Below are 23,157 nucleotides of genomic sequence, written 5' to 3'. Positions count from 1 at the left end.
CTGCCATTTGTTCTTGTGTTTGACCTCTAACCCCTCAGTGACACAAGGTCAGAGAGCAGCACACAGGACAGGGTTGACGTGCTTTAAAAAGCGCTGACAGGAAAAGTGGGGGAGGTGTTTTAGAGTTTCAGTCCAATGTAAAAAACACAAACCAAAAGTGTCTGTCCAATGCAGTAAAATCGGTTGTATTGAATGGTTGGAAACGAGGGAGAACTGTTGGAGATCTGCACAAGTGTATACTGTCTGTAATCCACCTTGATTGCATAACAATTGGCTATGGTAATCCTGTTATGTTACTGTACATGGAAGTTAACCTCATCACTGTTGTAACCGCTTGAGGCTATAATATGAAACACAACCATCTCCCCTCCTGCTTCCCATCGCTACGACAACACTGACCCATCCACAAACACTGCCCAGAACACTGCTCTTGGTTCTTCTGCCATTCGACGTAAACCTTTCCCAAGCCCTCTACAATTAGCCATCTTGGGAAAAACGCGCTGTTTTGACCCCATGGCTACAGGAGGAAGGTGAGTTCAAGACACAGACAAAATCAAAACCATGAGAAATACAAAAATTTTTAGATAGTAGTGCATAAACAAGAAGGGTGGGTAAAAAAGCAGACCTATATGTGAGTCCAGAATATAAATGAGTCCAGACACGAGTTGTGAGACCATTCCGCTGATTTACAGGGTTGCATACCATTACTCATCATATACGCAATAACAACATGTTTTGGATTAAGGAGATCATCTAGAGAACCGTTTGTCCGTGTAATTCAAGACACCAATGATTCTTAAACAATTCTTAAACAGTTCATTAGCTTCAGCGCCTTTGATGGCACCTACCCTCGTACACAGACTCAAACAGCATGTACACAGACTTTTGCTTGGTCGGAAATGAAGAGCAAAAGTGGGATTGGGGTTATTTTCTTTCAGAATATAATGTCGCCACTGGTTTTAAAGTCCTCGAGGAACCAAATGTATTCCAATCGAGAGTAGTGGCTCGAAAGGAATAATAAATGTCACACTAGTGGCCATTTAAATATACATTGGTTATTCCGCTCTCCCTTTCATCTCGCGGCCTACGTTACTAGAGTGTCAACTGGTCACTGGAGTCTCTCGGTCAGGTACCCTCTTCCTGTTATTGCTCCGTCTGCATCCTGTCAAAAAGGCTCATGAAGCTTAGGTTTGGCGTCAGGGGGACCTCCTGGCTTTCAATACCTTCCTGACAAGACATTCCTCTGATTGACACTCGTCACAGAACATCCACGCTCGCTATTATTGGACGCGCGTCAAACGCTTGGGTTAGTTTCTAGACACTAAAAGAAAGGGGCACCCCTTTTTCTTTCCCACATTGAAATTTAATTGTGTGACATTGTTTCATTGTGATATTGTTTCTGCGTTTGCAAGGGAAATATACCCGGGAAGCAGATTACTCACTCTAATAACAGTCCAGTGGGCTTCATTACTCTGCCATTTTAATGGTTAAGGAAGTCAGAAATACTTCAGGTAAATGGTAAAACACACTTCAATAGAAATAATGAGAATGAAAGTACTGGCCAAAAATGTTGCGTCTCTAATTACTTTGGATACTCCTTTATTCACTATAACATAATGTGGGAAAGTACAGTATGACGTACGACTGTCGATTGGCCCATAGGTGAAGCTGACGTAGGCTTTCTGTGAAGTGAAATGCTTGTTGTAGCTTGCCTCTGAGGCACCATCATCACCTCACCAGGGGCTGGCACATATTTCCTATTTCAAGCCTGGTACAATATATATTCTAATTTGAACTCGGTGTGAATAACCATGGTTGTGTGGGAGTGACTAGTTGAGTAATGCATTTTAACAAATTTAATGTCAGCACGTTTTTATTTTTTTATTGGCACCCTCTTCTGAGTGAATTCATCTGTGTATTTCTCAGCAGCAATGTTGCCCTAAAAAAGGATAACATTAAAAATAAAAAGAACATTTAAATTCAAGATTTGCAAAAGATGGTCCGATGCTAAATTAGGTTTGGGGTCCATGCTTTAAGACATCAGTACCGGAACCAAGCACACCACGCCTCCATAAAAGCAAATCCATTGCTTATATACATTGCTTACATCTGCTAGATTGGGAGTTGTCCAAAGCATTGTAAGTACTGCCATTTGCTAATCTCACGTTGTTTCATTGTAGATCTATGCTACCATTTGTTTACATGGTCTTTCTTCGAGAAATAAGTTGAGAACTAACAGTCCCTGAAAATGGCAACGTGCTGCCACACCATTAATCATATAAGGGATTATATAAGGCTTTTTAGGATGGAATCCCCTCACAGATTACTAATGCATGCTTTTAGGTCCTAAACCAATTCACTTGTACTCATAAAAGTGCCAATGCCATAAATGCGTACATTTTGCTGCTCCACTAGTTTCCAAATTCCTATTAAGAATTAAACATATTAATTCATTTTAAAGCTATATCATTAGCATTATTGTTTTTCCATAAAGACTATTGAGGTCAGAGACATTTTTAACTTTCTGTGTGCGGGCTACTTCAGATTGCCTAGCAATGCCAGTGCCCAAATCATCCTAGTAAGTCCAACACCATAGCACTGCCACAGCAATGGGCCAACACAATGCTAGAGGGGCTTATCTAGGCATCCTAAATGGAACCCTAGGTCCCATGTAGGGATCCACTGTGGGCCCTTGTTAAAAATTGAAAAGCAGGGAAATGTGGTGCCAGTAAGGAAGAAACCGGACTTATCATACAAGGACAACTTTCCTCTGGGCTCTAAAACAGAAAGTGAGGTCATCCCTCCTAACTTCTCCTGGCCAGACACCACAATCAGAGACTGTGCTTTATCATTTATCCTCACCACTCATTAACTTGTCTACTTACACTGTATTTATTTTGGTTCTTGTAATATAACAGCAATACAAGCTGTGAAGAAATCGGCTGAATGACAATCAAGTGTGAGTTATGCAAATAGTTTACTGCTCTAAGCTATTTTAATGACCGTAACTGAGTGACATGCAGGACTGCAGAATTCTCTTCACAAATCATCAGCCAAAGACAACTATGACTTAATGCTCAACCACAAACACACAGACAGACGATTCTACCTCAACATTTTCAAAAATGGTGCTCCAATTTAGGCCACACAGAGGTCAAATTTTAAAAGAATGCATGTTATTGATTGGCCTGGACAAAAATAAATATGTGAAAAGGTTGAAAGAACAGGAAGAAAATGTTAAGGATGTGCACATCTGCTTTAAATAGTCCTCTAATCTGTCCATGCCAGTGTTTCCTGCAGTGTTATTCTTCAGTGGAGGTACGTCACTGTTGAATCTACACCGCCACGGGAAAACAATTTGATCATTTGTCTGAGGTGCAAGCCGCCACATTTGGCTCCTCAGCAATGTTACAAGCTGAGGCAAAAAAGAAAAGTAGCTAGGCTACCAGGCTCCGCCTTCAAACACTTCTATATGGTTTTATGACTAAGACATTCATCCATATAGTTTTTCTTGTTACCAAGTAATTGATCTCCCCAAGTAAACCTGTTAAGATAAATGATGATTTCAAGCACGAGCAACAGCCAAACTTGGGTGGTCATACAAGCTTAAGATGGATTTATTAGCTTTTAAACCAAACAACATTGCAAACATGGTTTTCTGCACAGATATACTGAGACAGGAAGAACAGGATATTAGTTAAGTTAAAAACTAGTTACATCTTTTCACAATTTTTTTAATTTAATTTCTGGTTGTCTGGTAATACCCCACCACTTGTTTATTTATTTGTTATTCCTTCATCAAGCAGTAGGTTAAAGCATAAAACAATTTGTTTTTATTACAGTGGGGCAAAAAAGTATTTAGTCAGCCACCAATTGTGCAAGTTCTCCCACTTAAAAAGATGAGAGTAATTTTCATCATAGGTACACTTCAACTATGAGAGACAAAATGAGAAAAAGAAATCCAGAAGATCACATTGTAGGATTTTTTATGAATTTATAGGTAAATTCCTCTGTAAAATAAGTATTTGGTCACCTACAAACAAGCAAGTTTCCTGGCTCTCACAGACCTGTAACAACTTCTTTAAGAGGCTCCTCTGTCCTCCACTCGTTACCTGTATTAATGGCACCTGTTTGAACTTATCAGTATAAAAGACACCTGTCCACAACCTCAAACAGTCACACTCCAAACTCCACTATGGCCAAGCCCAAAGAGCTGTCAAAAGACACCAGAAACAAAATTGTAGACCTGCACCAGGCTGGGAAGACTGAATCTGCAATAGGTAAGCAGCTTGGTGTGAAGAAATCAACTGTGGGAGCAATTGACAATGGAAGACAAACAAGACCACTGAATCTCCCTCGATCCGGGGCTCCACGCAAGATCTCACCCCGTGGGGTCAAAATGATCACAAGAACGGTGAGCAAAAATCCCAGAAACACGGGGGGGACCTAGTGAATGACCTGCAGAGAGCTGGGACTAAAGTAACAAAGGCTGCCATCAGTAATAACCTACGCCGCCAGGGACTCAAATCCTGTAGTACCAGACGTGTCCCCCTGCTTAAGCTAGTACATGTCCAGGCCCATCTGAGGCTTACTAGAGAGCATTTGGATGGTCCAGAAGAGGATTGGGAGAATGTCATATGGTCAGATGAAACCAAAATATAACTTTTTGGTAAAAACTCAATTTGTCGTGTTTGGAGGAGAAAGAATGCTGAGTTGCATCCAAAGAACACCATACCTACTGTGAAGCATGGTGGTGGAAACATCATGCTTTGGGGCTGTTTTTCTGCAAAGGGACAGGACGACTGATCCGTGTAAAGCAAAGAATGGATGGGGCCATGTATCGTGAGATTTTGAGTGAAAACCTCCTTCCATCAGCATGGGCATTGAAGATGAAACGTGGCTGGGTCTTTCAGCATGACAATGATCCCAAACACACCGCCCGGGCAATGAAGGAGTGGCTTCGTAAGAAGCATTTCAAGGTCCTGGAGTGGCCTAGCCAGTCACCTGATCTCAACCCCATAGAAAATCTTTGGAGGGAGTTGAAAGTCTGTGTTGCCCAGCGACAGCCCCAAAACATCACTGCTCTAGAGGAGATCTGCATGAAGGAATGGGCCAAAATACCAGCAACAGTGTGTGAAAACCTTGTGAAGACTTGGTGGCTAACTAAATACTTTTGTGCCCCACTGTACATCAGAGTGCATTTAAAGTTTGACACGTTGAGAGATCAGTTGACCCGAACATATCTATGTAGGGGACAGCCAACCTGCCAAAGTGGCTGGTTAACCAAAAAGCAGTCAATGTTTTGGTGTTCACTATAGCACTTTTATTCTAATAAATGTTATGTTTATTGGTTACTTAGATTTCTTTACCAAGTTGATAAACCAGAAACCTGCAAAGATTCATCTTCATTTTGTTGTCAGAGTAGAGAAAAGAAAAGGCTGAACTGTCTTGCTTGTGTCAAAAAAGTATCCAAAAGCAAATCTGACAGCTGTTCAACAAAAAACAATGGCCTCCGAACCCCCACCTTGGATAATCCATACCCCCACTGGGAACACAGAATCCTGTAGGAAACACTGGTCCACACAAATGGGAGTAGAGACAGAATCTGTCGAAGGACAGACAATCACAGAGTGGGATTCGATATGGGCAGCACGATAAGGGCAAAATAAATCTAATTACCATTTTTCTCAACAAATGGAGATTGTGATTTGACAAAATATATGTGTTGGAATCATGAAAATATAAATATTTTACTAAAATGTCAAAGTGGAATGCATTGCGGATGTTTGGAACAATGATTACGTTATTTCTATTTTTTCTTTTGGGGTATCTTTTATGCTTTATTGAGGAAAGCGACAGTGGGGAAAGAGGTCTGGATTCAAACCCGTGCTGCAGTAATTTATGTGGCCCACAGACAGACCGCTGGACCAAAGTAAGCCACAAAATAGCATTTTTTTTTTCATACTTTACTAAATTGTACATCCTCCCATTGACTCCCATACAAAACTCCTTATCAGCTTAATATTTATGTAACTGCTAAATGTGGACAGATTATTGAGCGTTATTCCTCTCGCTTCATTTCCTCCTCTTTGAGTGAATCTAGCGGGGTACGAGGATTTAGTCTACAATGGCAGGGAGTCCTGTGTTTGGTGTGTGTGTGTGTGTGTGTTTAGCAGCCGGAAGTGGCAAACATCCCTCTGGGAACTCTACCAGCTAGACGTTAATATAAAATGCTAATTATTTAGTGTGATGTAAAACAATTTGCCTTTGCAACAATTATTTTGATGATTCAATTGATCTTTTGAACACAATGATTCTGTATCCTTTGATAATCCTTGAGATGTCTCTACAATTTGACTGAACTCCACCTGAGACAAATTCAATTGATTGGATATGATTTTAAATACAACAACTTGTTGCACCACAGCTGATCCAGGAGTGTGATAGCAAAGGGGGTGAATACTTATGCAATCAATTATTTTCTATCTTAATTTTTTATTAACTTTGTGTTGATCAGTGGCAAAAATTGATTTCATGTTTTCACAGAAAACGCGAGGAAGTCCAAGGGGGGTGAATACTTTTGAGAAGCACTGTCATCAAATGAATATTTCACTGAGGAAGAAAGAGTGAATCCTACTGAAATGAAAGGCCCATTGTTAATTAAAGTTTTCTTTTTGCCCCACCTCTCCTCCTTTCCATTCAGCCATCCACATTTCCGAACCTTATCCCCTCCCTCCAGCTGTTTGTACAGGGATGGGCGTGTTCCCGTGGAAACCCACACCTTTTAGAACCCTGTCTGGTCCTGTCCTTTCCCGTAGTGATGGAGGGGGAGGGTAAAGGTATACGCGAAAGATCTGTGTCCAAGAGCGAGCTCAGACTGGCCTCGTCATCAACTCACTGTGCCAAGACTTCTGCTCATCCCCAAAAACAGTCAGTCAGAATTTACTCAGGATTAAACGATCAGGCAGAAAAAACGGTCACCGATCACAGAACTCACAAAGATCCAATTAATAATGCTTACATTTTTTTTTTAAACAGTCCAAACCCTGTGAAAATATCAAAGCATCATCAAAGGAATGGGTAAGCAACAGTGTTTCTGGTCGACAACAGAGCACACCCACCTCATGTTTTCAGAAGACCAGGTGTGCTGAAGTAAGGCAAGTAGCTTAGTGTGGTGCCTAGTCGGGGAGCAATCAGCACTTCCGGAATGGGGTTGCCTATCCCTGTGCTGAGCCTAACCTCCGTACGGGAGAATGGAACAGCGAATGGATAACACGCGACAGTATGGAGAATCATCAGCAGCAGGGCTATACTTGGGGGAACGGAGACATTATGGGAGCTGGGAGACCCAGCAGTGTAACCCCACGGTGAGGTTATATTATACATCCACTCCAAGTCACTGTCTGTTTGTCCCATGTCCTGATGCCACTCCATCTAATTAGGTCTGTTCAAGTTTCATAACAACACTCCTGACATTCAATTTAAAAAGTCACTTTCTTTAAAATAGGAAATAATTCAAAGCACATATGTTTAAAAATGGCTTAGTTCATCTGCAGTCGGAGCTGGTAAAGGCTGGGTGACTGTAGGAGCTGGTTGGGACTGGGTGACTGGCCTGCTTCACTGGTGCCCCCTGGTGACTAAGGCTGGAGCGGTCCTGTCACAGCCAGGAGACATCCTAGTGATGGATCGGTCTTTGCTGCTCTGCCAACTGAAGACAAATTAAGCACGTCAAGGCTCTGCTGTGCCATTCTTTTAAAACTGCAGTTTGTCAACTGACAGGAGAGAGATAACAAAATGAAGAAAGAAAATGAAGGAAAAATGTTGAGACTGACTGAATGGTTGCTTGCAGATGAGAACAAGCCTTCCCTCCCTGCCTCCCTGTTCTGGTCCAGTCTCCAGCAAGCTTCTCTATCCTCCTCGCCCCCAACACCCCAGTCTGGTCGCCATTACTAAGAGGCCGTGGCCAAATATCCTTACATAACATTCGCCCATGACCTTGACCACGGAGACAGGTGGCGTCGGTCCGACAGCCCCCCGCCAACACACAGACACACACACAGGCACACACATACACACCACCCACTGTGTACATTAAACGTCCCATTCCCATGCTCACAGTTTACATGAAAATCCTAAAACAAGTAGACGCTTGCCTGTTGGAACTGGGGGAGGAGAAGAGTGCTTGTGGGGTTCAGGGTCTGTTCAATAACATGGGAGCTGGAGAGAAGCTGGGAGGCTACTGAAGGTCAAGCACCCAAGCTCTCCTGGCGCTTTCACTTTATTGTACACTGCTGCTATTTAACGAATTGCTTTAACTGGTCTGGTTGTCTGTGACTATGCTAGCCTGTGTTGTCATCTTTATTCCCGATCATTGCGATCTTTCTATATGTTTGTCCACATATTCACTCGAGCTCAACCTCCATATTTTGTGAAATGCGCGGCATCGTGGCAAGCAGCTTATCGGTGTCCACTGTCCAAACGTTTTCTAACGGGTTACATCATATTGCCGTTGTGCATTTAACTGCACGAAGCAGAATAGCCACTTGCCATTTTCTTCATCCACCACAATCATTCTCGATAATTAGGCCATGTATAAAAGAACCTGTGTCAACGCCCCAATCTGACTGCCGAGACGATTTGAGGTCCCTGGCGAAAATGCAGTTCTTTTGTTTTTCTTTGCTACACTGATTATGGCCTGTATTTTATGTTTTTATTCAAAATTCTATTAAATATTTGTACATCTGAGCCATAGTTTTGGTCCTTATTTCAGAAGTGTGCAGGTTTCTATTCTCTGTAAGCACAGTGGACTGCAGCCATGTTTTGTTTGAGGTAAGTAGTCATTCTGGGGCCACAGCCTCCATTTTGGTGACCTGGCCCCGGCTACAGCCGTGGTCACACAATGGTCCTGGTTAGCCATCAGAAAGAAGAAAAAAAAGAACTCTATAGTTACATTGCAGTAAATCTTTCAATAGTGTGCAGAGTACTAGTACTACTAAAAAGCGTTAGTTATTACTTCAGAAGGTCAGTTAATCTGGTGGCGTTAGTTATTACTTCAGAAGGTCAGTTAATCTGGTGGCGTTAGTTATTACTTCAGAATGTCAGTTAATCTGGTGGCGTTAGTTATTACTTCAGAATGTCAGTTAATCTGGTGGCGTTAGTTATTACTTCAGAAGGTCAGTTAATCTGGTGGCGTTAGTTATTACTTCAGAATGTCAGTTAATCTGGTGGCTGGGCTGATTTGGATAGGCTAGGTTTCTTCCAAACTACCGCATTATAATTCATTTTTCTCACCCAAAAACTTGCTTGTTATGAAATCAGTATGGAGTTTTTCACTTTTTGTGCTGTGAATGTTTCATCTTGAAATCTGGAAATTGATAACTGCAAACGACACTGAATTTCAGATTGGCTCCCATAATGTATTTTAACTGTATTACTAATTATTATTTCAGAAACACACACTACACCTAAATGCCCCCCTCCCAGCCTTCTAATGTGAGAAGCATACGTGAGATGCATTTTTAGACTATGGATGAGAAAATAAACTTATTTCCTAACCTGCTAAATCGGATTCTCGCTTAGCAACCGATTATCTAACAAAGGTTTCAATAACACAGTTATCTTTACTGATGCATTTGATGATGTTTAGAAAACGTATAAAAAGGTACGTCATAAAGAAAATATTCAGTTCACTTTCAGTTGGTTTCAAGCATGAATGTTTTGAATCGGTTATTGTTTTATTGCTCAACCCGAGAGCAAAACATGTCATCCTCTGACTTTTTCCATTTAAATCTGCAGCAATATCTCCAGGGGGCTTCTTGGAAAAACGGGCGTGTGCTACCTCAGAAGGTACATAGTGGTTCAAGAGAGTTCACACAAAATAACCTAGCGGCTTGCCTATTCTTCGATTGCATTAGGGAAATACATTGTGGTGCAAAATGGTCAAAGGGCATACAGAGCTGGTGTCAGCCAGAATAGGAATCGTGTGCTTTCAGTCACAAAAACTATGAGGAAAATGAATCTTGTAACACAGATAAACAGAAAGTGCTCTGGTGAAGTGGATCTTTTTGGGCTGGGCTTAGTGACCAGACAGAGACAGACACTGCTTTGGTCTCGCAGCGGCTTCAAAGGCATCATTAATTTCACAGTCTAGTGGCCAGACACACAACTTCATGGCTTCTATCCTTTTAACACCTAGCACAAGAAAGGGAATCTCTCTGCTCCTCTTAACATGTTGCATGTAGCCTGACACTGGGGACATGGACTCAGGGTTCGAAGCCAGAGAGTTCCGACCAAACTGACAACCCAATTGAAATAAAGTTACACACTGATCTCCTTTTGTTTCTATGCTTTTGGTTCAAGGTTCCAGTCAGGGTCATACAGACAGTCCTCTACTGACCGACTCTCAGTGTGAAAGGCTTACTTTCAAGGCTCCAGTCAGGGTCATACAGACAGTCCTCTACTGACAGACTCTCAGTGTGAAAGGCTTACCTTCAAGGCTCGCCGACGGTCAGGGCATTGCAGATGCTGGCACACCACCCAGTCTTCCTCCTGAACAGGCTTTTCATCTGGAACACACAGCAAAGGACGGACCGTGTGAAATGCAGTCCTATTCAGTAGGTCAAATACACCCACACAAATGTATTAAAATGTGTAAAAATATATTTTGAAGCCATCAGTCCTAAGAATGCCCTGTTTACTTGAAGGTGGACTAATACAGTCAGAGTGAGTCAGTGAAAGAAACGCACAGACTTGATTATTTCACTTCTGTAGGATTTTTTTTCTCATGTTTCCACAAGAAAATCCCATACTAATAAAACTTCTTTGAAATGGAGAGAGTGAGAGAGACAAACACAGAAAAATAAACTGAGTTATAGACAGGCAGACACACACACACACACACACACACACACACACACACACACACACACACACACACACACACACACACACACACACACACACACACACACACACACACACACACACACACACACACACACACACACACACACACACACACACACACACACACACACACACACACACACACACACACACACACACACACACACACAGAAACAGAAGTTGCCATGCCAATGAAGCCCTGTGTTGAGCTACAGACAGAAAGAGAGACAGGGAGAAATAGACTGAGAAACAGATCAGAGATACATCGTTGCCAAACGTCTCCACCTCCTAGAAATGAAAAGGCTGTGCAGGATTTACATTGGGTTAAAAGACCACAACGACAGCTATACATCCTTACATACAGTATATTGTCCTCCATCTTGATAATACAGTCACATTTTAAACAACAATCAACAATGTAAAAAGAAAAAAAAAAATGATGGTGCTTGCCAATGAGCACACAGATTCAAAATATATACGGATTCATTTCAAGGAATCCTAAAAACAGTGTCAGTGCCTTTGGAAACCAGGAAGTCACCTTCAGTGGGGGACACAGGGAGGTCAGGGGCTAATAGAGTGCAGGCAGTAACTATGCAATTTAGCCATGACCTATTCCTTGGATACCACAGAGTCCCAACCAACCGCTCTACGGGAGGCGTCACTCAACTTCCAAGATCAAAAGTACCAAGGCCGACAGTACGTATTAACCCCCTTAATGAGACAACAGCCTTAAACCTCGCCCACTCGCACCCTTCACAATAATCATGGAAAGACATAGATTTTAGATCAAGGTAAATTTGACAGAAATCCCCCAAAAACACAACTTATCTTCCACCACAGGCACGGCACACGGCCGGGATGGAAGCCCTGGTCGGGAGCAGGTTAAGACACGCTTCCACTCACTCTGGGCCAGACTCAGCAGACTCTCTGGCCTTTTACATCTGTTGGACTTCGGTCTTTATTGCTTCTTCATATTATGATCTTCACCATTAAACTGGGGGGGGGGGGGCGCTGTGAGTGTCCTTTCAAAAATCAGAAAGATAAAAGCACCAACAAGAGGCTCATAGAGGCAGCCAGCCACAGACACGAGACAACCACCAAGTAACAATTGAGCCGGGAGGCTTCCGGATCTCTGACTCAGCACCCCGAAGCCCATTAGAACCTGTGAAGTCAAAGTTCATGTACAGTGTATCTGACATCGCTAGCTGCCCATCCCTCTGCCCCCCCATACCATGGGACTGACTTCCTCTCTCCTACTAGCAGCACATTGTGTGGTGATGGGTGAAATATGAAAGCCTGCTCTCTAACTCAATTGCTTTCATTTGCCTCACTCTGAAAGTCTCTTTCACTCTGACTCCTCTCTCGCTTCCTCTCTCTCACTCCTTCTCTCTCGCTGTCTCTTTATCATTCTCTTTCTCTCCCTCTCTTTATCTCTCTCTCTCGCTCTCTGATGAACAGGAATTCCCGAACTCAGCACTGCTGATTAAGCCGAACGCAAACAAACATTAGCACACACACACACACACACACACACACACACACACACACACACACACACACACACACACACACACACACAACACAAGCATACACCAGCACACACTCAACACAAGCATACACGTGACAGCAGACAATGAATTGAGCGTGCAAACTAACGAGACAACAGTCTCAGATAACGCCAGGGCGGCAGTGCCGTTTCGCCTCGCCCCCCCCCAGTGGTGTGCTGCCGGGGGCCTAAATCCTCATTAGACATCCTCAATAAACAAGACGCCGGCACTGAGCGGCTGGCATCCATTGTGCAAAAAAGAATAAAAAAAAGAATAAAAAGAAGAGCATTCAATGGGTGTGGGTGAACAAATGGATTGTGTGCGCTGTATGGTCACGACTGGCTGAGGAACCACCAGCCGGTTGACACTGTGCGCTCAGACCAAGCCTTTTGTCATTGTCACATGGTGGGTCTACATCATGGCCTGAAGGAATGGGCTACAAGCCTAAGACTAAACCACCCGGCTACTAGCACATCTCATCACCTCATCATCTGGTAATGTTTGTCCCCCCCCCCCCACATCCACCTCCTCACACCCCATCACATCCTCCACCAGCACAGCTCCATGTTTAGGCAGAGAGAAGCCATTAGAGGTAGGGCCAAGCACACTTTTAGCCGTGAGCCTTAAGCATGCATGAGGAATGTTAAGAATGCCTCGACCCTGCCTTCAATTTGGTGAGCTCTGCCATGGCACATTGGGGGTCTGAGGCGTCGCTGCTCTTCGCCTGTTCCGTTTCGTTCCTTGTCTTTTCATTTGAAGCTGATGGAGGGAGGCCAAGTGTCTGAAACGGCCAACCTCATATCGCAGTGGACCAGGAGGAGGAGGGGCTTATTACGCAAGGCCGCCGTTGGCTGGCTCCTGGTAGACAAAAGACATATGGCAGACGAGGAGAGTGGAGGGAAGGTGTTTCCTATAGGCCTGGGGCTAGTGGACTTGACTTGCACTGTGTCACGTGGCACCTTTCAGTAGCCAAGCTTGTCCATCTCTGTAAGCGCGGGAGGCTGCTACAGAGCACGGCAGCACTGCGGACACAACCCATTTCCAGACCTGTTTCACTGACAGGAGTGGAGTTGGAAAGACCAAACTGATCTAGGATCACGCAGGCTGCAACAATGCGTAACAGGGCATCAGAGGGCTGTAAACAGACAGTGACCTCCAGGTCAGGGCATGCTCCGAGGGACCTTTGGATCAGGGTACTGCCAAACTGTCCCCGCAAGATGTCTTCTTACAGAGGTCTAAGTTGTAAAGAAGGCTCTGTAAAAACACAATAGACACATTTTCCAGGCACTAGCCCAGTTAGTGTAATGTAACAGGGTAATTTGAGTAGGGGATATGATTACATCAAGCAAGTGAAGGCCGATTCCAAGCGACGGTCAACCTTTTCACACACGCACGCACGCACGCCTCCCAACAACCATGGTTGAGCTTGCAGGAACCCAACATGCCGTAACGTAGCCCCGTCCAAAATCCAACCAACCCCGGCCCAGATGGTGCCGAGCCAAATGTCACCTCCCTCTGAAGGACCCCCCAGGCACTGTCGAAATGGAGTAGGGATCTCTGAACTTTTTACACATCATAGCTACATACTGCATGCTACCAAATGCTTGCATTCATTTGGTACATTAACCTCTGCCCTGCGACGATTCCCTAGGTCCCAAGTGCCCAAGAGAAAGTATTTCCCGGGGCCTTCTGTCAATGTAACTGGTAAAATAAAGGTTAGTAAACAACTGGGGGAGGAGGGGGCGGGGGGGCTAGCTTCAAGGGACTGTCTCCTTATTAGATACCGGATATTTAGTAGTCGATATCCTCATTTGCACATTTTTACATAAATATAGACTATAGACTCATAAACATAGTCAAATGCATTTCTCGACCACAGTGGCAACAAGCCTGGCCCCGGGACGGAGTCATGCGAGGGGGCACCACCCAGGGAAAGACTCGAATCCTAATCACAATCAGCTGAAATGGTGGCCTGTGTGTCTGTCTGGGTTTTGTTATTCCAGTGCAACAGACCAGCTGTTATTAATGTAGCAGCATTTTCCGTGGCAGTCAGTAGGGCCTGAACAAAGCCACCCTCTGGATGTTATTGTACCCCCGTAGTGACACACACACACACACACACACACACACACACACACACACACAGACAGACATACACAGACAGACATACACAGACAGACATACACAGACAGACATACACAGACAGACAGACATACACGCACAGACATACACGCACAGACATACACGCACAGACATACACGCACAGACATACACGCACAGACATACACGCACAGACATACACGCACAGACATACACGCACAGACATACACGCACATACACACCTAAATATGGCCACATAGTGCTTCCTCCACTACTAATGTCAACAGCGGCGGACAACAACAAGCGGGACAGAAGAGTGCTTTACAGTGCTGTGAATGAGTATTCAGCCACTGATTAATGCATACGTTTCACAGTGAAATGTATCTGACCTTCAACCAAAGCCAAATACTAGATAAAGATAATCGGACTGAACAAATAGCACGATACGTTGACTTTTGAGACACTTGATGAATTTAATGAACACGCAAGCTACGCAGCACACAACGCAAAAGGTAAACACCCCCTCACAACCAAAAGCTTTCTGTAGTAGTTGATTAATCTGTCTCATCGCTGTGAAGGAATCCGGGCCAACTTTCATGCACACAACTGCTTTAATGCAAGGACATGTGTAGGATTCTGAGCATGAACTACTCTTCTCAGATCCTGACACATCATAGGGTTTAGACCTGAACATTCATTGGGCCATTTGAAAACTTCTTAAGTGTTGCTTTTCAGCTATTCTGGTTTAGACTTGCTTGGGTTTTGGATGGGTTTAAGCTCTCGGGCAGATGGCCCAACATTCTCCTGTAGAATTCTTAAATACAGAGCAAAACACACTATAATGTAATTAGTGTTTTTGCACTGTATTGAAAATGCTCATAGATGTCTCGTTTGACACCAAATCCCAATAGTGATGTGTCAGGAATAAAATTATATTCTGCCTGGAAGAGTAGGCCAAAATATCTCCAAAGCGGTGTGAGAAACTGATTAACAGCTACTGGAAGCATTTGGGTACTTTATTTGCAACTAATGGTGGCACAAGCACAAGTGTTGCATAACTTTAAATTAAATTCGAATTAAAAGTGTTACTTGTTCACCTTAATTTAATATTAAGTTTTGGTTCAAAACACTCAATGTAAAAAATACATAAATAAAAGAACCAGAAAGGCGGAAAATACTTATGGTACTTTACAGTGGATTACCTAATGTGTAATGAGAAAAACAATACATTTAATTTTACTTCCCTTGCTTCTTCGTGTCAGCTTCAGGCTATGGCTGGGCAACAGTGTGCAAAGGCCAAAATAAATAATCTGTTCAATCAGATGTTGCAAGAGGCAAAGCCATGAAGTCCAACACCAGTGAAAGTACCAGACATCAGAAATCTGAAAGCATAATTCTCTCCAAAATAAGAGTATGAGCACACTAATGCAGTTTAAACTACTTTAATAACCATATTTAATACAGTATAGACTATTGTAATAACTACATTTAATACAGTTTAGACTATTGTAATAACTATATTTAATGCAGCTTATACTACTGTAATAACCATATTTAAGAGTCATGTGCAGGTCATTACATAAGCAGAACGCTTAAGAGCTTAATGCCTGACTGAGCAGCATCTAATGGTAATGTGCCAATATGTTCCCTCACTATAAGAGCCTATGGCCTGATTATAGCAAAGGGAATTATAGAAGTTTATACCTCTGCTGCTCAGGGTTAAGGGGTCATGGACAGGGCTGCCTAAGCACCCTAGCCCAAACCCTCCAGCCCCACGCACTCAGGCAAAAGGGCTACCTTAAACCATAAAAGCAGTGGTACTCAACCCGGCCTCAGCCGTCAGTGTATTTGATTAGACTAGTCTAATCTCATTATGCTAGGCTAATCATCAAGCTATTGATCATCTGACGACAAAACTGTGAAAGGTCCGGGGGTGCTTGAGTCCAGTCCCTGAGCCCGGCAGACACAGCAAACCCAAGCAGGCATATCCCCAGCGTGGCTGAGAAGTGTTTTCAGTAGCAGTCGTGGCGTAATTACAGGGACAGGGGTTCTAGGTGGGGATCAAAGACCCGTCGTTTTGTTCCCTTTGCGGCAGTCAGACGCTCAACTTATCCCTCTTGAACCCAGGGGTCTACTCGGCACGGCATACACCTTAAGCAGCCCGGCAACCCGGCAGACAGAGCAGGCAGACCTCCAAGGCACTGCAGTCTGGCAGGGGCTGCGTGGACCGGATAAAAGCATTCCGGTCTCCAGCCTCAGCCCAATGTTATCACTTTCCTTTTCCCTGTCACTAATGGCACAGAGGGCACTGTATGGCATACAGCGCAAGCCTGTGTTGCTTCAAGCTTCAACTAGCAGGAGCAAGTGGAGAGAGACAGTAACGCAATTTAGCTTCCCGTAGGCCTACAGAGTCCACTCGCTCCTGCAGCTGTAAATATTTCATCGCCACAGCAGCAACTTCTCCTATCCCAAAGCACATCCCAGATCCTCTCTTCCGAAGGGTTCACCTTGCCAGGTCACTGAATGTCGAGAGCTCAAAAAGGGGGGGGGGGGGGGTCCACGATGGTGCTAAAGTGCTGAGGTCAGAATTACTGATGAACGAGAGCAACCCAGCATCCCATCGAAACTCTGTTCACAGAGATCCTGGCTACAGTTCATTCTTCAAGTCTGTCACTTACCCAGCATCATAAAACTAACGTTGAACCCGAGGCACCGTAGAGTCAGTTTCCAAGATCACCTTACAATGGAATCATATTGCCACTTGCCCAGTGCATTGTAGGACATCAGTCCAAATGGATTTAAGCAGAAAATGAACATGTTATTACTTATATGCCACATAAGGTTCTTAAATATACTGTATCAGATTCATGTATTTTTATTCCATTACATAGATCCTGAAGCTTACCGCACATGCCATGGATGATGTCAAGAGAGGATGACCAGGAATATCGTTCCGCACGCTGTTCGTTAAGATTGGATGGGATGGCCTCCAGCTCATAGGCACCCCGCTTCTTCCAATACAGAAACATGGCTGGGGACTAAACCCGGTCTCCTTCAAATCCAACACTAACTCTGCACATTAGCGCCTCAACTTTAATGAGACAACCTTCAAATCACTGTAGTAGAATTGATCCTAGTGCCACACCACGACACTTCCCACTAGTCAACCATCAACCACCTACATCTTCCCTTCTATCATACATCAAACCCGTCTCTGAACACCTCTCAACAGACTGAAACTACTTACCACAGACCAACCTGTAAACTACGTCAATAGCTTATTCATTCAACTTTATTCAAAAACTGCACCTGCAAAAATAGACTACATTACATCATTCAACTCAATCACTAAACAATGGCTTTGAACTTTCTCTCTAAGCCACGCACCAGCGATATTCACTCCAGGTCCAACTGGGCATGAATTACTCAACATTTCCTTCTAACTGGGTTTTAATTACCTCAGAAGAAACCAAACCACAGGCTTGGTTTTAAACAGACTGTTACTCATATCACTAATATTAAACAGACAGCTTTGACACCTGATTCATCAGTGACCCCCCCCCCCCGCCAGGATCTGTATTTTAGATTCAATCCAGCAGAAGAAGACTGGAACAAAGCCCAACCTAAACAGTGCAGTGGGTTCTAACCCCTTGAAGAACCTGGCATCAACTTCAAATAGTCCAAAGCCATCAACAAAGAAATATCCCATGGCCTTGCCTCTCTTCCTGATGCTCCTTCTGTCCGTCAAGAGGAAAGATGCTACAAGTTTCCAAACAGAGGGAAGTCCCCTGCCATCGTACCCTTCCAAGCCATTCGCTTGACCTACTCTTGACTTTACTGAGGACTTCCAAACATGCCCTAAAATTCTCTCTAGATCATGTAGCTGTCTTCCCAAGGTCCAACCACTTTGTTATTGCCACCTAGGCTAGTACATATTCCAGTGCCATAATCCAACCATAGATTTAACTTTTACATCCATGATCCTGTAATCCCAACTTTCTCAAACTTCTCCTGCGTATTAAACCGTCAAGCTGTGGAGTGTCATAGACCGTGTAGAGCATTCGACCCACTCCACTCCATCAAACAAGTGATGTATTCATACAGAGGTGAGTTGCAGTGCATGCTGGGATTGTAAGTCTGGGCCAATGGCTTTATAACCGAATGACACAAAGATCTCTTTTAGACCCACTCCTACATGGAGAGCAAAACTTTCTTTATGTTTTGCACGAACTGTAAAAGCCTGACATTTTTCAGCATTAATTTGGCTCACTAATGTCTTGCTCTTTCTGTCTCCGGAAAGATTTATTCTTGTTTTATGAATGGAACAAGTCTGTGATGGCTGTGCTCAGCTATTTCTGCGGAGGTACAGTAGTACAATACAGACATTGGGAGAGAGTTTCTCAGGGAGATAGGGGCAGATTTAATATGACCACCGCCCTTTTCTAGAGGCTACAGACAGAAGACAGAACATTTCCGCTCCACTAACTGAGGACGGGTTAAAACCACACCAGTAAGTCGTCAATCTATTGGCATGACAATTTCCAAACATTGCTGAAAGATTGATTCACTGTTATTATACATCTATAATAGGAGAAAGAAGAAATACTGTGAGAGCGCACCACGCCAGCCATGGTAGGGAGGGACAACGTCACACAGAGACCCGAATGTCCAATTTTGGGATGAGAAATTAGAGGGTAGGATGGGAGCCGGTCTGCTGCTCCACTCTGGGCTTTTGCAGACATATGGAAATAATCTGGAACAGCTTTGAGCGCACTGCTGCTCACTTTTTAATGAAGAGACCAGTCACGGGCAACAGCATGAGAACGAGGAACTGCTACAGAGGCAGGGGACTAATTCCACCCACTTCGTGCAGAAACAAAGAGGGGAAGTAGACTCAGGAGATGGCAATATTGTATAGTAGTCTCGTGTCCCTCTCATCACATCCCAAATCTGGTCATTAACTGCGATTAAAATATATTTTGGTCTTTTGAAAACATGTCATTATACGGCAAATGACGTCCAATCAAACGGCCCATCCAGTCTGCTGGTAGTTGGGAAACAATACACTGTTAAATATGACCTTTTGTCTGTCAGCTGCACTTCTCATCTCATTCATTACAGTGTATCTGTTTGACCACGGCAGATTCCTCACGCTAACTATCACATCGCTATAGTCTTTCTGAATTATCTCGTCTGTAAACAATGAGGTATTAATGGGGAGTTTAAGGAGGAATGAGTGTCTGACTGAGTGCAGGTACAAAATGGTAACTGTGTTTGCAGGAGTCAGAGTGTTGACAGAGGGAGTGCAGTCAAGCCGAAGGGCTTGTGCATGCCCATGTGGAGGAGTTCTATGGTTATATTTAGAAAGGTGGTCCATCTTACAGGGACTGGTTAACCCTACGCTACCCAGGTCAGCTGCATGGAGCAGCACCAAAGAAGTGAAAGGAGGCCTTTGGGCAGATAGTCTGATACTGAAAAAGACCACTGATGGCAAATGGGAAGAAAAGAAAACTGAAAACAACACAATGCATAAAGACACCTTTTCTTGGTTTTTATTTCACTTTTACTTAAACAGATGGTACAGTCAATAAGTGTTTTTTAACTGTGATCTTAAAACTTAAAAATATACTTTAAAATATACTCCAAATTTAGATTCAAATATGTCTGCATGGAGAATATGCTGTCAGCTATGATACAAAACCTGCAGTTTAAATACAAAAGAAATACAAAAACACAACAAAGATGTATGGAGCAACAAGGATCAGGTAGAGATACTGTATCTTACAGATAGTGTGTGGTATTTTGGTAACAGAATAACAAGGCACTGTGCCATTTGTCTTAAACGTACATCACGGCAAAACAAAATATAATGATTGATGTTCATTGGTAGAAATGTTTCCAATTCCTTTACAGCTAGATGTTTTCTATGACCCCTTTTCCATTTGCTCAATGAGAAAACAAATGTTCCAAAGTGTTGAGATTTGGAAATTGTTGTTATAAATGTTATACATTTGCCACCTAATTCCCCATGCTCCTATGAACTTCACAAGCTGTTGCTCGAGGGGACTTTTACATCGATTGCAGCATTTGGTCACTATAGAATACACTACAAAAAATATTAAATATCCAATCATTTTTACAGTCAGCGACAAAAAAAAAGGTTTTAAGTATAGTATTAAGAAAATGATTTGGATCCAAAAAGGGCTCTGTACTGACTGAATATGGAAAATCATTGTGGTGAACTTCCACACACCAAGAAAAGGGAAGCATGTCTGTCCTGAAGAAAGTACTCAGACAGCTGCTTGCAGAGACAGGCCTATATTGACTTCTATTGACTCTGCTTACAGAGCATCCACTAACTCTGATGAGAACGTCGAACCCTGGTCTTTGTTGTGCTTCTAAATCAATGAGCATGTGCTGTGGAGTTCAGACAACACAACAGACCTTGGCACAGGCGGCCTTTTCCACTGGATGCGCTTTGAAGAGAAACCCGCCCCTTACAAATTACCCCAAAAAATGATTAAATCTTCTCAAACATTTACGAGAGAAGCTATTTGTAAACTGAGGTCTCTTGAAAGCACATTCATTCCAATCCACGCATCAGGAGAGCTTCTTGCCATCCATGTGCTGCTAAAAAGGGTGTGACTGTGTGTGCCTTTATCCCCATAGAGAAAATTGCTATCAGACATAATAGTAGACATTTAAATGGCCATCTTTTAACCACCAGTTAAGAGGGACAAACAACTGGTATTGCAGTCTTCAGCTTGTTGATATGAAGAATCCTTTAATGGAAACGGCATGGCTGAAATTGCAGTGGGTCTACACTCACAGAATCCTCACAGAAATCAAAACACTCATTCGCTGACTGAAAATATGGTTATTGTCAGCAGAAGGCCTCTAAAGTTTATAAACAGTCATTTGGAAGGTGTGTGTGTGTGTTTGTTTGTGTGTGTGTGTGTGTGTGTGGGGGGGGGGGGGGTGTTTAGAGAGATACCCTCAGAGGTGAACATTAACTCCAATATCTACTAACCTAAAAAGAGGCACAATCTGTATGACCTCAGAAAATTCCCTTGTAATTATCCACTATGTTCTAAAATGCAGAGAGAACACAGATCCAATTTAAAAAGGCGTGGTTCTCAGCAAGAGCAAAAAAGAATGACGGTGGATTCGAATTAATAGCCACCATCGTGACCACCAACTTGTTTGAAAGACCTTGCTTAAATTGCGTGATTAAAACTATTTCTGTCAAACCGAATCCAGATCAAACCATGTAATCTATAGACTGTACCAAACTAAGAGAGAACAGCCAACTGGACTCAGCGCGCAGGCCCAAATCCACACATCAGTTGGGTCAATCCAACATGCTTTTCTAGTCAGCTGGATATTTGCATTACTGAATAAACAGGTGTAATCTGTATCCAAAACTCCAACACAGACAACAGCAGTGTCAGATCACTATAATGTAAAACACAGTTGTATTGTCCACGCTATGCTGTCAAGTGACACATCCCAGCTGACTGAAAGAGCCATAAGTTATGTTTTTTAACTGTTATTTTACCATTGCAGAGCTGTGGTCCGGTGGTAGCAATGCATATATGCATATATCCTAGCCGGAGAACAGGGTTCAACTCTCTCCACCTTTCACCTGTCTCCCTCTGATTACCACTGTCAATCCTTTCAAGCACCCAGCTAAAATGAGATCAATGTCCCAACAAACAAGGTGAGACCTAACGATAGAATCAGGATGACTGGACTGCGTTGAAGTACTATGCGATTTGGTTGCCATTCCCTCCCATGGGCTCTGAGGAGACCTTTGTAAAAGCGTGAGGGATAAGAGGAGTGGGCTCCCGATGGCAGAGCGCATTCAGGGCCACGACTTCCTATGTATTTGACAGAGCTGGGAAAGATAACACGGTCACATAAAGAAAGGTGAAGGGCTTTCAGGTTCCTAGCGTGTAACTATCGCAACCGTACCACAGCACATCAGTAAACACAATCTTATCGGTGTTCTGATACATTCAACTTCAGATTGAAGATATCCATAATATGTTGTTTTTCCCAGATTAGTGGGAAAGTGTTCGTATACTAAGATTGCAATCCAAACTAAACAAATTGTTTTAAATTGGCAGAACTTTCTCCATAGAGTTTGACATGATCTATCGTCCATAGGAAATGGACAGACTGTTGGTCACAACATAGTCTGGAGGCTCTGGAACAGACATAAAAAGAAAGAAAAAATGGGAAATGGGTTTAAAAAGTCACACAAAGAAGGAAAGTAAAATGAGGGAAACACTAACGGAATCTCTGGAGAAAAGCCAGAACTAGACACGAGCTAAAGGCCAGAGACCCCTAAACACATCTTAGTAGACAGACCAGACATCTGCTCCCAGATTAAACTAGGCAGTGTATTTAAAGACCGGCTTAAGAAAGACCCATGGCCTGGAACACTGACAACATCCCAATGTATAGTCCAGACTTTAGCCTACATCCCACATTAAACAAAACACAGAGTTGTTGGCGACTAAACAAGCAAACCACAGTCAATCACACACGCAGGTATCATGAAGAATGACAGCTATAACGCTGTCCATAACATCCTGCAGCC

At 43.2% G+C, this 23,157-nt stretch overlaps 1 protein-coding gene across 4 annotated transcripts in view; it reads right to left on the bottom strand.

The window, feature by feature from the left end:
- The window catches only part of plekhg5b (pleckstrin homology domain containing, family G (with RhoGef domain) member 5b), a 55,433-nt gene that overhangs the window by 29,931 nt on the left and 2,345 nt on the right, over positions 1-23,157 (bottom strand). For all 4 annotated transcript variants that reach the window (XM_013136485.4, XM_013136486.4, XM_010875310.4 and 1 more), the window contains exon 2: positions 10,489-10,565. In XM_013136485.4, coding sequence (XP_012991939.2) covers positions 10,489-10,565 — 77 coding nt within the window. The remainder of the gene's footprint in view (positions 1-10,488; positions 10,566-23,157) is intronic.

Source organism: Esox lucius, chromosome 12 (genome assembly GCF_011004845.1).
Source record: "Esox lucius isolate fEsoLuc1 chromosome 12, fEsoLuc1.pri, whole genome shotgun sequence".
NCBI lineage: Eukaryota > Metazoa > Chordata > Actinopteri > Esociformes > Esocidae > Esox > Esox lucius.
The sequence above is the reverse complement of the archived record's forward strand: the minus strand, read 5'-3'. Positions and strand labels throughout refer to the sequence as shown.